The sequence below is a fragment of the Tachyglossus aculeatus genome, unplaced genomic scaffold (assembly GCF_015852505.1).
Source record: "Tachyglossus aculeatus isolate mTacAcu1 unplaced genomic scaffold, mTacAcu1.pri SUPER_34, whole genome shotgun sequence".
Taxonomy (NCBI): Eukaryota; Metazoa; Chordata; class Mammalia; order Monotremata; family Tachyglossidae; genus Tachyglossus; species Tachyglossus aculeatus.
The window spans coordinates 3,579,453-3,593,072 of NW_024044839.1; the positions used below are offsets into that span (position 1 = coordinate 3,579,453).

Here is a 13,620-nt window from a genome sequence, read left to right on the forward strand (position 1 = left end):
CGCTGAACAAATATGAGGATGATGATAATAACAATAATAATAATGAATTTACAGTCTACTTAGTGGGGAGAGCCCAGGACTGGGGGTCAGAAGGACCTGAGTTCTCACCCCGGCTCTGCCACGTGTCTGCTGTGCGACCTGGGGCAAGTCACTGTCCTTCTCTGGGCCTCGGTTCCCTCATCTGGAAAATGGGGATTAAGACTGCGAGCTCCAGGTGGAACAGGGACTGTGTCCGAACCGATCACCTTGCATCAACCCCAGCGCTTAGTACAGTGCCCGGCACATAATAAGCGCTGAACAAATACCACAATAATCATATTAAAATAGATTAGGGAGAGGGGGAAATAGGAGAGAAGAAGTATCTTTCCCTAAATGCCAGGGGGGGCGGAGAAGGTGGAGGAAGTATCAGAGCACTAAAGGGATAGCGTTTGTACTTGTACTTCCCAAGCGCTTAGTACAGTGCTCTGCACATAGTAAGCGCTCAAGAAATACGATTGATGATGACGATGATGATGATCGCGTTACCTGAAGTCCAAGCAAGCGGGCAAAGAAGTTCGATCCCAAATCGCCGATTACCACGTAGAATGCGATGCAGGTTCCCAGCATCAGCCCGATCATACTGCAGAGAGACACAAGTCGGGGGCGGTTTGGAACTGGACTTTGGTAGTCGCCCCCCACCTCGGTCTCGGTGGACGCCAAGCCTCCCCACGCCCAGACACGGCACCAGTTCCCAGCCCCCGGCCCGCTGACCGGCTTCGGGCCGAGCCGAGAGAGGCCGATTCAGAAGGGTGGGAACTGCGGCAGAGGATATAATTCATTCATTCAATGGTATTTATTGAGCGCTTACTGTGTGCAGAGCACTGTACTGAGCGCTTGGGAAGTACAAATTGGCAACATATAGAGACGGTCCCTACCCAACAACGGGCTCACAGTCTACAAGGGGGAGACAGACAACAAAACAAAACATGAGGACAAGGGTCGAGTCATCAGAATAAATAGAAGTAAAGCTAGATGCACATCGTTAACAAAATAAATAGAATAGTAAAAATGTCTTCGGGAGGAGTGTGACTGTGAGCCCACTGTTGGGTAGGGACTATCTCTATATGTCACCAACTTGTACTTCCCAAGCGCTTAGTACAGTGCTCTGCACACAGTAAACGGTCAATAAATACGATTGATTGATTGAGTGCACTGGGGTAGTAATCCTACTTACTGAGCGCTCAGTGTGCCCACAGAGCGCTGTAGTAATAATAATAATAGTATTTGTTAAGCACTTACTATGTGCCGAGCACTGTTCTAAGCCCTGGGGTAGTTACGAGGTAATCAGGTTGTCCCCCGTGGGGCTCGCAGTCTTAATCCCCGTTTTACAGAAGAGGGAGCTGAGGCCCGGAGAAGTGAAGTGACTTGCCCAGGGTCACACAGCAGACAAGTGACGGAGCCGGGATTAGAACCCAGGACCTCTGACTCCTAAGACCTGGCTTCTCTAGTAGCATGTCTACCATATCTAATACGATTAAATACGATTGAACTCTGCTCTCCTGTCCTCTCCCAAGAGCTAGGCAGGGGCCACGATTAGTAAGTCTAATATAATAATAATGGCATTTATTAAGCGCTCACTATATGCTCACTGTTCTAAGCACTTCCTCCCTTCAAGGCCCTACTGAGAGCTCACCTCCTCCAGGAGGCCTTCCCAGACTGAACCCCTTCCTTCTTCTCCCCCTCGTCCCCCTCTCCATCCCCCCCATCTTACCTCCTTCCCTTCCCCACAGCACCTGTATATATGGATATATGTTTGTACATATTTATTACTCTTTATTTATTTTACTTGTACATATCTATTCTATTTATTTTGTTAGTATGTTTGGTTTTGTTCTCTGTCTCCCCCTTTTAGACTGTGAGCCCACTGTTGGGTAGGGACTGTCTCTAGATGTTGCCAATTTGTACTTCCCAAGCGCTTAGTACAGTGCTCTGCACACAGTAAGCACTCAATAAATACGATTGATGATGATGATGATGATGATAATAATAATAATAATGGCATTTGTTAAGCGCTTACTATGTGCAAAGAACTGTTCTAAGCACTAGGGGGGATACAATGTGATCAAGTTGTCCCACGTGGGGCTCACAGTCTTAATCCCCATTTTTACAGATGAGGTAACTGAGGCTCGGAGAACTTAAGTGACTTGCCCAAGGTCACACAGCAGACTTGTGATGGAGTCGGGATTTGAACCCATGACCTCTGACTCCAAAGCCCGTACTCTTTCCACGAGCCACGCCGTAGTTCTCCAACTATGTAGGTTGCGTAGTAAATGCTTAACAAATGACACTATTCTTATTATTTTGGGTTGGGAGCTGCGGTCAGACACCGTGGGGCTTCAAGGCAACGGAGAAACCGAAATGGAGAGCTCAAATGAAATCTCTTCTCAAAAAAAAATAATAATAATCAAAAAGACAAACAGCTTACCTGGTCTCCACCAACATCTTTCCTGCTTTTCCGTAGGCGTGAAATGCTAAGCCCAAAAGGAAAGATTAAAGGCAGAGTCACGTCAAGGCCGACAAGAATTTCAGGTGCGGACGTCGGAGAGAAATGGAGAAGCAGTGCGAACTGGCGGCTGGAGCCCGGGGAGTCCGAAGGACCTGGGTTCTAATCTCGGCCCCGCCGCCTTTCTGCTGGGTGACCTTGGGCAGGTCTCTTCACTTCTCGGTACCTCCGTTGCCTCATTTGTAAAAGGGGATTAAGAACGTAAGCCCCACGTGGGACACGGACTCTGTCCAACCTTGAATCTACCCCAGTGCTCAGTACAGTGCCTGGCACATAGTAAGCACTTAACAAGCCCCATTAAAAAAAATAAAAGTAACGATAAGAGGGATGAAGGGCAAACCCAACAGGGATCTGCCAGGGCTGTGATTTCAGGGGGTTTGGAGGCGTTTTGGGGAGGGGGTTTCCTTTTTATCTTTTTTTTTTTGGATGGGCCCATCTCCAAATCGAAACCACATAAAAACTAGAACAAAGGAGGTGGGGGGAGAGGGAGCTAAAGATACAAGGCAGGTTCTTTTTTCCCCTCTTTAAAGAAAAAGCAAAAAAAAAGTCCTTGATAAGTAGCAGTTTCCCCCACATGGCAACCATTAAAAGAAAGTCTGCTTGGAATAGAAAATACGCATGTGTAAAGATGCTGTGTGGCAAAAAAAAAAAAAGTCACTACAGTGCAAAATTTCAATCAGGTTCCCCACCACCACCCTTTTTTTTTTTTTTGAGCCCATTATAACTGAACTGCCTGATGTTGTTGGATGGGAGAGCTGAGATGCAGCCCAGATTGCTGATTCCAAATCTCAGGCTGCCCGGTTTCCCCAGCCCACACCAAAGGCTTTGGCTTCGAAGCTTTTATTTTCGATCCTTTGGTCGTGGTACGGAGCGGAAAATCAAGAGTATCCTTTCAATTACGGCATTTTGGGCAGAGGGATGGGGCCAGGGAAGATGAAGCTTTCGGGTTTTAAAGACGGTTTCAAAGAGGGCGCGGCGGGGGTGGGAGGGAGGGAGAGGCGGAGGGGAGAGGGAGCTTCTTTCTTTCTTTGGGGGCCGGCTCGGGGGCCGTCGGAGGCTGAGGATCTGGGATTTCCGTCCCGCCGGGCTGAGAGGGGCCGGGCGGACTCCTTCGAGGTGTGTTCGGGTTGGGCCAGGTGGCCTTCTGACCTGAACGGTGGCCCCCAGGTTGTCCCAGAATGTCCCTGGAGGCTTGGGGTGAAGTGGGGGTGAGCAGAGGAAGACGGGGCTCTGAGGAGAGCTCGCCCTCCAGAGAGGTGGGGCCGGGGTGGGGGCGAAGGAGAAAAAGAGAAAGAGAGGGATAATGGGGGGAGAAGGAGAAAGGGAGAAAAAAAGAGGAAGAGAGGGATAAAGGGAGAAAAAGAGAGAGGAAGAGGAGCGGGCTAGAGGGAAGGAAGGTGTGAGGAGAGGAAGAGGAGAGGGACAGAGGGAAAGGAGGAGGAAGAGGAAGAGAAGGAGAGAGAGAGAGGAAGATACGAGGGTCAGAGGGAAAGAAGGAGGGAGAGGAAGAGAAGGAGAAAGAGGGAGAAAGGGAGGAAGGAGAGAGGAATAGAGGGAGAAAAGAGGAAGAGATGGAGCAAAAGAGAAATAGAGGAAGAGGAGAGGAATAGAGGAAAAGGAGAGGGAGGAGAGGAAGGAAGGAGGGGGGATGGGTGAGAGGGAGAAAAAGGAAGAGGGGAGAGGAAAAGGAGAGGGATAGAGGTAGAAATGAGAGAGGAAGAGGAGAGAGGAATAGAGGGAAAGGAGAGGGAGGAAGGAAGAGGAGAGGAAGAGAAAGAGAGAGAGGTAGAGGAGAGGGAAAGGGAGAAAAAAGGAGAGTTTGAGAAAAAAGGGAAAGGAGCGAAGGCCTGAGGAATAGAGGGAAAGAGGGAGAAAAAGAGAGATAGAGGGAAATAGGGAGAAAAAAGAGAAAGAGGGAGAGGAGACAGAGGGATGGAGAGAGAAAGAAGAGAAAGAGATATAAAGGAAAAGACAGAGGGAGAGAAGAGAGGGGAATTGAGGAAAAGAAGGAGAAAAGAGAAAGGGAGAGAGAGGCAGGGTTAGGAGAAAAAGAGAAAGAGGAAGAAGAGAGGGAGGAAAGGAAGGGGAGAGGGGGGAGGCAGCGACCCAGGGAGGGTGCAGGGATCACAAACGGAAAGGAAGCATCCGATCTCGCCAGGGTCAGCAGCAGCCTGTCCGGACTTCCCGATCCACTTTTCCGCCCTGGCCCCAGAGGGCAGGGCTCGGGGGAAAGAAGCGGGAAACAGGAAATGAACTTGCAGGTTGGGCGTGAATGGGCCAGGAAAAAACAGCCTCCTTTTCTTTAAAAACCTCGAGCCTCGGAAAGGAAAGAAGGTCAGTCCATCAGGCGACAGTATTCACTGCGCTCACGCTGTGTGCCGAGCACTGTACTGAGCGCTTGGGAGAGGACGACAGAGAGCGCGTACAGGACCTCTGACCTCAAAGAGCTTACACAAATACCGTTATTATTATTATTATGCTAAACTACAAACAAGGGGAAGGACCACAGTTTTAAGATGTGCTACCAGGAGGAGTAAAGCCAAGTATTTAGGGGTTGTGGACGCTACTGTGTGACAGAGAAGAGTGGGGGACATGGGAGTTAATCAGGGAAGGCCTCTTGGAGGAGGTGAGATTTTGGGTGGGCTTTGAAGGTGGGGAGGGGGTGGTCTGCCAAATATGGGGAGGGGGAAGCAGTTTCTTGAGACAAGAAAAGCAGCGTGGCTCAGTGGAAAGAGCCCGGGTTTTGGAGTCAGAAGTCATGGGTTCAAATCCCGGCTCTGCCAATTGTCAGCTGGGTGACTTTGGACAAGTCACTTCACTTCTCTGGGCCTCAGTTCTCTCAACTGGAAAATGGGGATGAAGACTGTGAGCCCCCCGGGGGACAACCTGATCACCTTGTAACCTCCCCAGTGCTTACAACAGTCCTTTGCACATAGTAAGCGCTTAATAAATGCCATTATTATTAATTAATTAAGATAATCAGGTCAATTCTACAAGGGGCTCACAGTTGAAGTAGATAAGCAGCGGGGCTTAGTGGATACAGCCTGGGTCCTGGGAGTCAGAAGATCCTGGGTTCTAATTTTGCCTCCGCCACTTAATAATTATGGTACTTGTTAAGTGCTTACTATGTGCCGAGCACTGTTCAAATCAATCAATCGTATTTATTGAGCGCTTACTGTGTGCAGAGCACTGTATTAAGCACTTGGGAAGTACAAGTTGGCAACATATAGAGACAGTCCCTACCCAACAGTGGGCTCACAGTCTAAAAGCACTGGGGTAGATACAAGGTAATCAGGTAAGGCACAATCTCCATTTTACAGGTGAGATAACTGAGGTCCAGAGAAGTGACTTGCCCAAGTTCACATAGCAGACATGTGCCGCTTAATAATAATAATATTATTACTGTTCCTGAAGTAGGAGGGGGTATGATTTAATCCCCATTTTACAGATGAGGGAACTGAGGCCCAGAGAAGTGAAGTGACTTGCCCAACTTCAGACAGCAGACATGTGCCACTTAATAATAATAATATTATTATTATTCCTGAAGTAGGAGGATGATTTAATCCCAATTTTACAGATGAGGTAACTGAGCCCCAGAGAGGAAGTGACTTGCCCAACTTCACACAGCAGACATGTGCCACTTGATAATAATAACATTATTATCATTCCTGAAGCAGGAGGAAGTAGGATTTAATCCCAATTTTACAGATGAGGGAACCGAGGCACCGAGAAGTGAAAAGACTCGCCCAAGGTCCCACGGCAGACGGTTGGAGGAGCCGGGATCGGAACCCAGGTCTTCTGACTCCCAGGCGGGCCTTACAACATTATAATAATAACATAATGATAATAATAACACTATTACAACACAACAATAATAACATAATCATCATCATCAATCATATTCATTGAGCGCTTACTGTGTGCAGAGCACTGTACTAAGCGCTTGGGAAGTCCAAGTTGGCAACATATAGAGACAGTCCCTACCCAACAGTGGGCTCACAGTCTAAAAAGGGGGAGACAGAGAACAAAACCAAACATACTAACAAAATAAAATAAACAGAATAGATATGTACAGGTAAAATAAATAAATAGAGTAATAAATATGTACAAACATACATACAGAATTAGGGTAGCTCAGTGGAAAGAGCCCGGGCTTTGGAGTCAGAGGTCATGGGTTCAAATCCCGACTCCGCCAACTGTCAGCTGTCAACTGTCCCCATTTTACTGATGAGGTCACTGAGGCTCCATCAATCGTATTTATTGAGCGCTTACTGCGTGCAGAGCACTGGACTAAGCGCTGGGGAAGTCCAAGTTGGCAACATATAGAGACGGTCCCTACCCAACAGTGGGCTCACAGTCTAGAGCCTCTCTAGGCTCTCTGGGCCTCAGTTCCCTCATCTGGAAAACGGGAAGACTGGGAGCCCCACAGGGGACAGCCTGATGTCCTTGTATCTCCCCCAGTGCTTAGAACAACGCTTGGCACATAGTAAGTGCTTCACAAATACCAACCACTTATTATTATTACAGGAGGAGGGGGCTGCCCTGGTAGGTGGCCAAGGAAACCGAGGCGGCCTCCTGGAGGTTGTGCTTTCTTCTGTAGGGGCCGGGAGTGTGTGGAGGGAGATAATAATGATGGCATTTATTAAGCGCTTACTCTGTGCCAAGCGCTGTTCTAAGCGCTGGGGAGGTTATGAGGTGCTCACCTCCAGGAGGCCTTCCCAGACTGAGCCCCTTCCTTCCTCTCCCCCTTGTGCCCCTCCCCATCCCCCTCATCTTCCCTCCTTCCCTTCCCCACAGCACCTGTATATATGTCTGTACATACTTATTACTCTATTTATTTATTTTACTTGTACATATCTATTCTACTTATTTTATTTTGTTAGTATGTTCGGTTTTGTTCTCTGTCTCCCCTTTTTAGACTGTGAGCCCACTGTTGGGTAGGGACTGTCTCTACATGTTGCCAACTTGGACTTCCCAAGCGCTTAATACAGTGCTCTCCACACAGTAAGCGCTCAATAAATACGATTGAATGAATGAATGAATGTACATATTTATTCTATTTATATGTTTTGTTTTGTTGTCTGTCTCCCCCTTCTAGACTGTGAGCCCACTGTCGGGTAGGGACCGTCTCTCTATGTTGCCAACTTGGACTTCCCAAGTGCTTAGTACAGTGCTTTGCACACAGTAAGCACTCAATAAATACGACATTGATTGAGAGGGCTAATCTATTGTACTGTCCACTCCCGGGCGCTTAGTCCTGTGTTCTGCACACAGTAAGTGCTCAATAAATCCAAATGACTGACGACTATTTTTGAGAGTGCTAATTCAACCGTACTGTCCTCTCCCGGGGGCTTCGTCCAGTGTTCTGCGCCCAGTAAGCGCTCAATATGACTATTATTTTTAAGAGGGCTAATTCTATTGTACTGTCCTCTCCTGGGTGCATAGTCCAGTGCTCTGCACACAGTAAGTGCTCAATAAATCCAAATGACTGACGATTATTTTTGAGTGCGCTAATTCTACTGTACTGTCCTCTCCCGGGGGCTTCGTCCAGTGCTCCGCGCGTAGTAAGCGTGCGATAAAAAAGGACGGGCGGCATCTCACCTAGGCCGGCGTAGGTCCTGCGCTTTGTCAAGCTGGCGGCCTTGACCAGGAACATACAGGACTGGTGGGTCATCCAGGAACACAGGGCCAACAGCAGAGCCCCCAGGACGATGCCGCACTGCCCGGAGAAGGAGGAGACCGAGGAAGCCCATCAGCCACAAAACACAGAAAAAAACACCCCAAAACCCGCTGGAATTCCGTCCCATTCCGGGTCGGCTACTCTCTCTTCCGTTGGGAGAGAAGCGGTGCGGTCTGGAAGCTCGTTGTGGGCGGGGAATGTCCCGGTTGATGGTTTGTTCATACATTCAATCATATTTATTCATTCATTCATTTAATCGTATTTATTGAGCGCTTACCTCGCGGACCCCATTCCGGGTCCGCTACTCTCTCTTCCGTTGGGAGAGAAGCGGTGCGGTCTGGAAGGTCGTTGTGGGCAGGGAATGTCCCAGTTGATGGTTTGTTCATTCATTCAATCGTATTTATTCATTCATTCATTCAATCATATTTATTCATTCATTCATTCAATCGTATTTATTGAGCACTTCCCTCGCGGACCCCATTCCGGGTCCGCTACTCTCTCTTCCGTTGGGAGAGAAGCGGTGCGGTCTGGAAGCTCATTGTGGGCAAGGAATGTGCCAGTTGCTGGTTCATTCATTCATTCAATCATATTTATTTATTCATTTATTCAATTGTATTCATTCATTCATTCAATCGCATTTATTGAGCGCTTACCTCGCGGACCCCATTCCGGGTCCGCTACTCTCTCTTCTGTTGGGAGAGAAGCAGTGCGGTCTGGAAGCTCATTGTGGGCGGAGAATGTGCCAGTTGCTGGTTCATTCATTCATTCAATCGTATTTATTTATTCCTTCCTTCATTCATTCGTATTTATTCATTCATTCATTCAATCGTATCTCTTGAGTGCTTACCTCGTGGACCCCATTCTGGGTCCGCTACTTTCTCTTCCCTTGGGAGAGAAATGGTGCGGTCTGGAAGCTCGTTGTGGGCGGGGAATGTCCCAGTTGATGGTTCGTTCATTCATTCAATCGTATTTATTCATTCATTCATTCAATCATATTTATTCATTCATTCATTCATTCAATCGTATTTATTGAGCACTTCCCTCGCAGACCCCATTCCGGGTCCGCTACTCTCTCTTCCGTTGGGAGAGAAGCGGTGCGGTCTGGAAGCTCATTGTGGGCAAGGAATGTGCCAGTTGCTGGTTCATTCATTCATTCAAGCGTATTTATTTATTCATTCATTCATTCAATTGTATTCATTCATTCATTCAATCATATTTATTGAGCGCTTACCTCGCGGACCCCATTCCGGGTCCGCTACTCTCTCTTCCGTTGGGAGAGCAGCGGTGCGGTCTGGAAACTCGTTGTGGGCTGGGAATGTCCCAGTTGATGGTTCGTTCATTCATTCAATCGTATTTATTTATTCATTCATTCATTCGTATTTATTCATTCATTCATTCAATCGTATTTCTTGAGCGCTTACCTCGCGGACCCCATTCCGGGTCCGCTACATTCTCTTCCCTTGGGAGAGAAGCGGTGTGGTCTGGAAGCTTGTTGTGGGCGGGGAATGTCCCAGTTGATGGTTCATTCATTCATTCAATCAATCGTATTTATTCATTCATTCATTCAATCGTATTTATTGAGCGTTTACTTCCCACCCACCCCGTGGACCCCATTCCGGGTCCGCTACTCTCTCTCCCCTTGGGAGAGAAGCGGTGCGGTCTGGAAGCTCGTTGTGGGCGGGGAATGTCCCAGTTGATGGTTCATTCATTCATTCAATCGTATTTCTTCATTCATTCATTCAATCAATCGTATTTACTGAGCGCTTACTGTGTGCAGAGCACTGTACTAAGCGCTTGGGAAGTACAAGTTAAGTACAACTTAATGGTACCAGGCACCGTTTTAAGCGCAGGGGAAACACAAGGTAATTAGGTTGGACACGGTCCCTGTCCCACGTGGGGCCCTCAGTCTTCATCTCCCTTTTCCAGATGAGGAAACTGAGGCCCAGAGAAGGGAAGTGACTTGACCAAGATCCCTCGGCAGACAGGTGGCGAAGCCAGGATTAGAACCCGGGTCCTCCTGTCTCCCAGGCCCAGGCTCTACCCAGTAAGCCAAGCTACGACTGTCAGCTCGTTGGGGGCAGGGAATGCGTCTGCTTATCATTGTACTGGACTCTCCCAAGCGCTTAGTACAGTGCTCTGGGCACAGTAAGCGCTCAATAAATACAAACGAATGAACAAACTTGGCGTCTGGACTCTGCCCAGGGCAGCGGTGCCAGAGTCCTACTGGTCACAGGGTTGGCTCTCTGCCCCCGGGCACAACGGGCACGCGCCAGGGCCGGCGCCCAATCTATCGTCTCGACATCAACTGAGGTATCAGCTCGGCGCTTACTACGTGCCAAGCACCGTAATAATAATAGTGATGGCATTTATTAAGTGCTTACTATGTGCAAAGCACTGTTCTAAGCGCTGGGGAGGTTAGGAGAGAAGCAGCGTGGCTCACTGGAAAGAGCCCGGGCTTTGGAGTCAGAGTTCATGGGTTCAAATCCCGGCTCCGCCAATTGTCAGCTGGGTGACTTTGGGCAAGTCACTTCACTTCTCTGGGCCTCAGTTCCCTCATCTGTAAAATGGGGATTAAGACTGTGAGCCCCCTGTGGGACAACCTGATCACCTTGTAAACTCCCCAGCGCTTAGAACAGTGCTTTGCACATAGTAAGCGCTTAATAAATAATAATAATAATAATACAAGGCGATCAGGTTGTCCCATGGGGGGCTCACCGTCTTCATCCCCACTTTACAGTTGAGGTAACTGAGGCCCAGAGAATCAATCAATCGTATTTATTGAGCGCTTACTGTGTGCAGAGCACTGGACTAAGTGCTTGGGAAGTCCAAGTTGGCAACATCTAGAGATGGTCCCTACCCAACAGTGGGCTCACAGTCTAAAAGGGGGAGACAGGGAACAAAACCAAACATACTAACAAAATAAAATAAATGGAATGGATATGTACAAGTAAAATAGAGTAATAAATATGTACAAACATATGTACATATATCCAGGTGCTGTGGGGAAGGGAAGGAGGTAAGATGGCGGGGGGGGGGGATGGAGGGGGGACGAGGGGAAGAGGAAGGAAGGGGCTCAGTCTGGGAAGGCCTCCTGGAGGAGGTGAGTTCTCTTGAAGCAGAAGGGAAGGGCCGATCCCCCAAAAGAACGGCAGGGGGCGCTCCATCCTCGCTCCTCCCCAGCCCCTCCAGCAGGGGGCGCCCCTCCCCGGACCTTCCCTCGCGCCGCCCGCAGGGGGCGCCGGCGGGCCTGACCTGCTTGAAGCAGAACGGCAGGGCCGATCCCCTTGTACATACTTATTACTCTATTTATTTATTTATTTATTTTACTTGTACATTTCTATCCTATTTATTTTATTTTGTTGGTATGTTTGGTTCTGTTCTCTGTCTCCCCCTTTTAGACTGTGAGCCCACTGTTGGGTAGGGACTGTCTCTATGTGTTGCCAATTTGTACTTCCCAAGCGCTTAGTACAGTGCTCTGCACATAGTATGCGCTCAATAAATACGACTGATTGATTGATTGATTGATCCCCCAAAAGAACGGCAGGGGGCGCCCCGCCCTCGCCCCTCCCCGGCCCCTCCAGCAGGGGGTGCTCCTCCCCGGCCCTTCCCCGCGCCGCCCGCAGGGGGCGCCGGCGGGTCATCATCAATCAAGGTATTTATTGAGCGCTTACTGTGTGCAGAGCACTGTACTAAGCGCTTGGGAAGTCCAAGTTGGCAACATATAGAGACAGTCCCTACCCAACAGTGGGCTCACGGTCTAAAAGGCGGGTCTGACCTGCTTGAAGCAGAAGGGCAGGGCCGATCCCCCAAAAGAACGGCAGGGGGCGCTCCGTCCTCGCCCCTCCCCCGCCCCGCCCCTAGGGGGCGCCGCTGGGTCTGACCTGCTTGAAGCAGAAGGGCATGGTGAGCACGCTGACGCCCACGATGCTGTTCACGATATTCATGATGAGACCCCAGTTGGAGCCGGCGGCAGCGGCGGCCATGGCCGGGGGGGCGGGGGAGACACCAGCGGGAGAGGAGACCCCCGGCCCCCGCCGGGAGCCCCAGCTGTCGCCTTAGGCCACCTCGGCCCCGACGGGAGCCACAGCCACTTCCGGGTGCTTCGGGGCTCGATGCCGGAAGTGACGTCGGCGCCGGGGGCCTGCGAGACGGCGGCGGGCTAGAGGGGACCGTGTGGGCGGTGGGAGGGGACGGCGCCCTCTGGCGGCTCGGACGAGCCGCGCCCCCTGGCGTCCAGAGCGGCTCATGATCCGTGTCTTTTTAGTCATTGCTGTTATTCTTCGTGGGCTTCTTGGTGTTCTTGTTTAGTATCGTTATTATCAATTACTATTATTGTTGGATTAGTATCAGGATTATTCATTATTGTTGTTTTGTTGTTTAGTATCAATAGTATTTATTGTTGTATTGTTGTTTAGTTGTTTAGTATTATTGTTGTTCAGTAGTATTTATTATTGTATTGTTGCTTAGTATCAGTACTATTCGTTGCTGTTGTTTAGTTGTTGTTTAGTATTATTGTTGTTGTTCAGTAGTATTTATTATTGTATTGTTGCTTAGTGTCAGTACTATTCGTTGTTGTTGTTTAGTTGTTGTTTAGTATTATTGTTGTTGTTGTTCGGTAGTATTTATTATTGTATTGTTGCTTAGTGTCAGTACTATTCGTTGTTGTTGTTTAGTTGTTGTTTAGTATTGTTGTTGTTGTTGTTCAGTAGTATTTATTATTGTATTGTTGCTTAGTGTCAGTACTATTCGTTGTTGTTGTTGTTTAGTTGTTGTTTAGTATTGTTGTTGTTGTTGTTCAGTAGTATTTATTATTGTATTGTTGCTTAGTGTCAGTACTATTCGTTGTTGTTGTTGTTGTTTAGTTAGAGATAGAGAGGGAGAGAGACAGGGAGAGGAATAGAGAGAGATACAGTGATAGAGAGGGAGAGAGTGAAGGGAGAAAGAGTGAGAAACCGAGGCAGGGAGAAGAGGGAGAGAGACACAGAAACAGAGATAGAGAGGGAGAGACAGGGAGAGGAATAGAGAGAGATTCAGTGATAAAGGGGGAGAGAGTGAAGGGAGAAAGAGTGAGAAACCGAGGCAGGGAGAAGAGGGAGACACAGAAACAGAGATAGAGAGGGAGAGAGACAGAGAGAGGAATAGAGAGAGATTCAGTGATAAGGGGGGGAGAGAGAGAGAGTGAAGGGAGAAAGAGTGAGAAACTGAGGCAGGGAGAAGAGGGAGAGGGACACAGAAACAGAGATACAGAGGGAGAGAGACAGGGAGAGGAATAGAGAGAGATTCAGTGATAAAGGGGGAGAAAGGGAGAGAGTGAAGGGAGAAAGAGTGAGAAACTGAGACAGGGAGAAGAGGGAGAGAGACAGGGAGAGGAACAGAGAGAGATTTTTAGACTGTGAGC

General features: G+C 48.7%; 1 protein-coding gene across 2 annotated transcripts in view; it reads right to left on the bottom strand.

The window, feature by feature from the left end:
* Positions 1-12,256, bottom strand: part of SLC38A10 (solute carrier family 38 member 10) — a 45,576-nt gene extending 33,320 nt beyond the window's left edge. For both annotated transcript variants that reach the window (XM_038742072.1, XM_038742071.1), the window contains exons 1-4: positions 12,104-12,256; positions 8,144-8,261; positions 2,465-2,510; positions 526-619 (exon numbers count right to left, since the gene is read on the bottom strand). In XM_038742072.1, the coding sequence (XP_038598000.1) occupies positions 526-619; positions 2,465-2,510; positions 8,144-8,261; positions 12,104-12,205 (360 nt within the window). In that variant the 5' untranslated portion in view covers positions 12,206-12,256. The remainder of the gene's footprint in view (positions 1-525; positions 620-2,464; positions 2,511-8,143; positions 8,262-12,103) is intronic.
* Between the last annotated feature and the right edge of the window lie 1,364 nt (positions 12,257-13,620).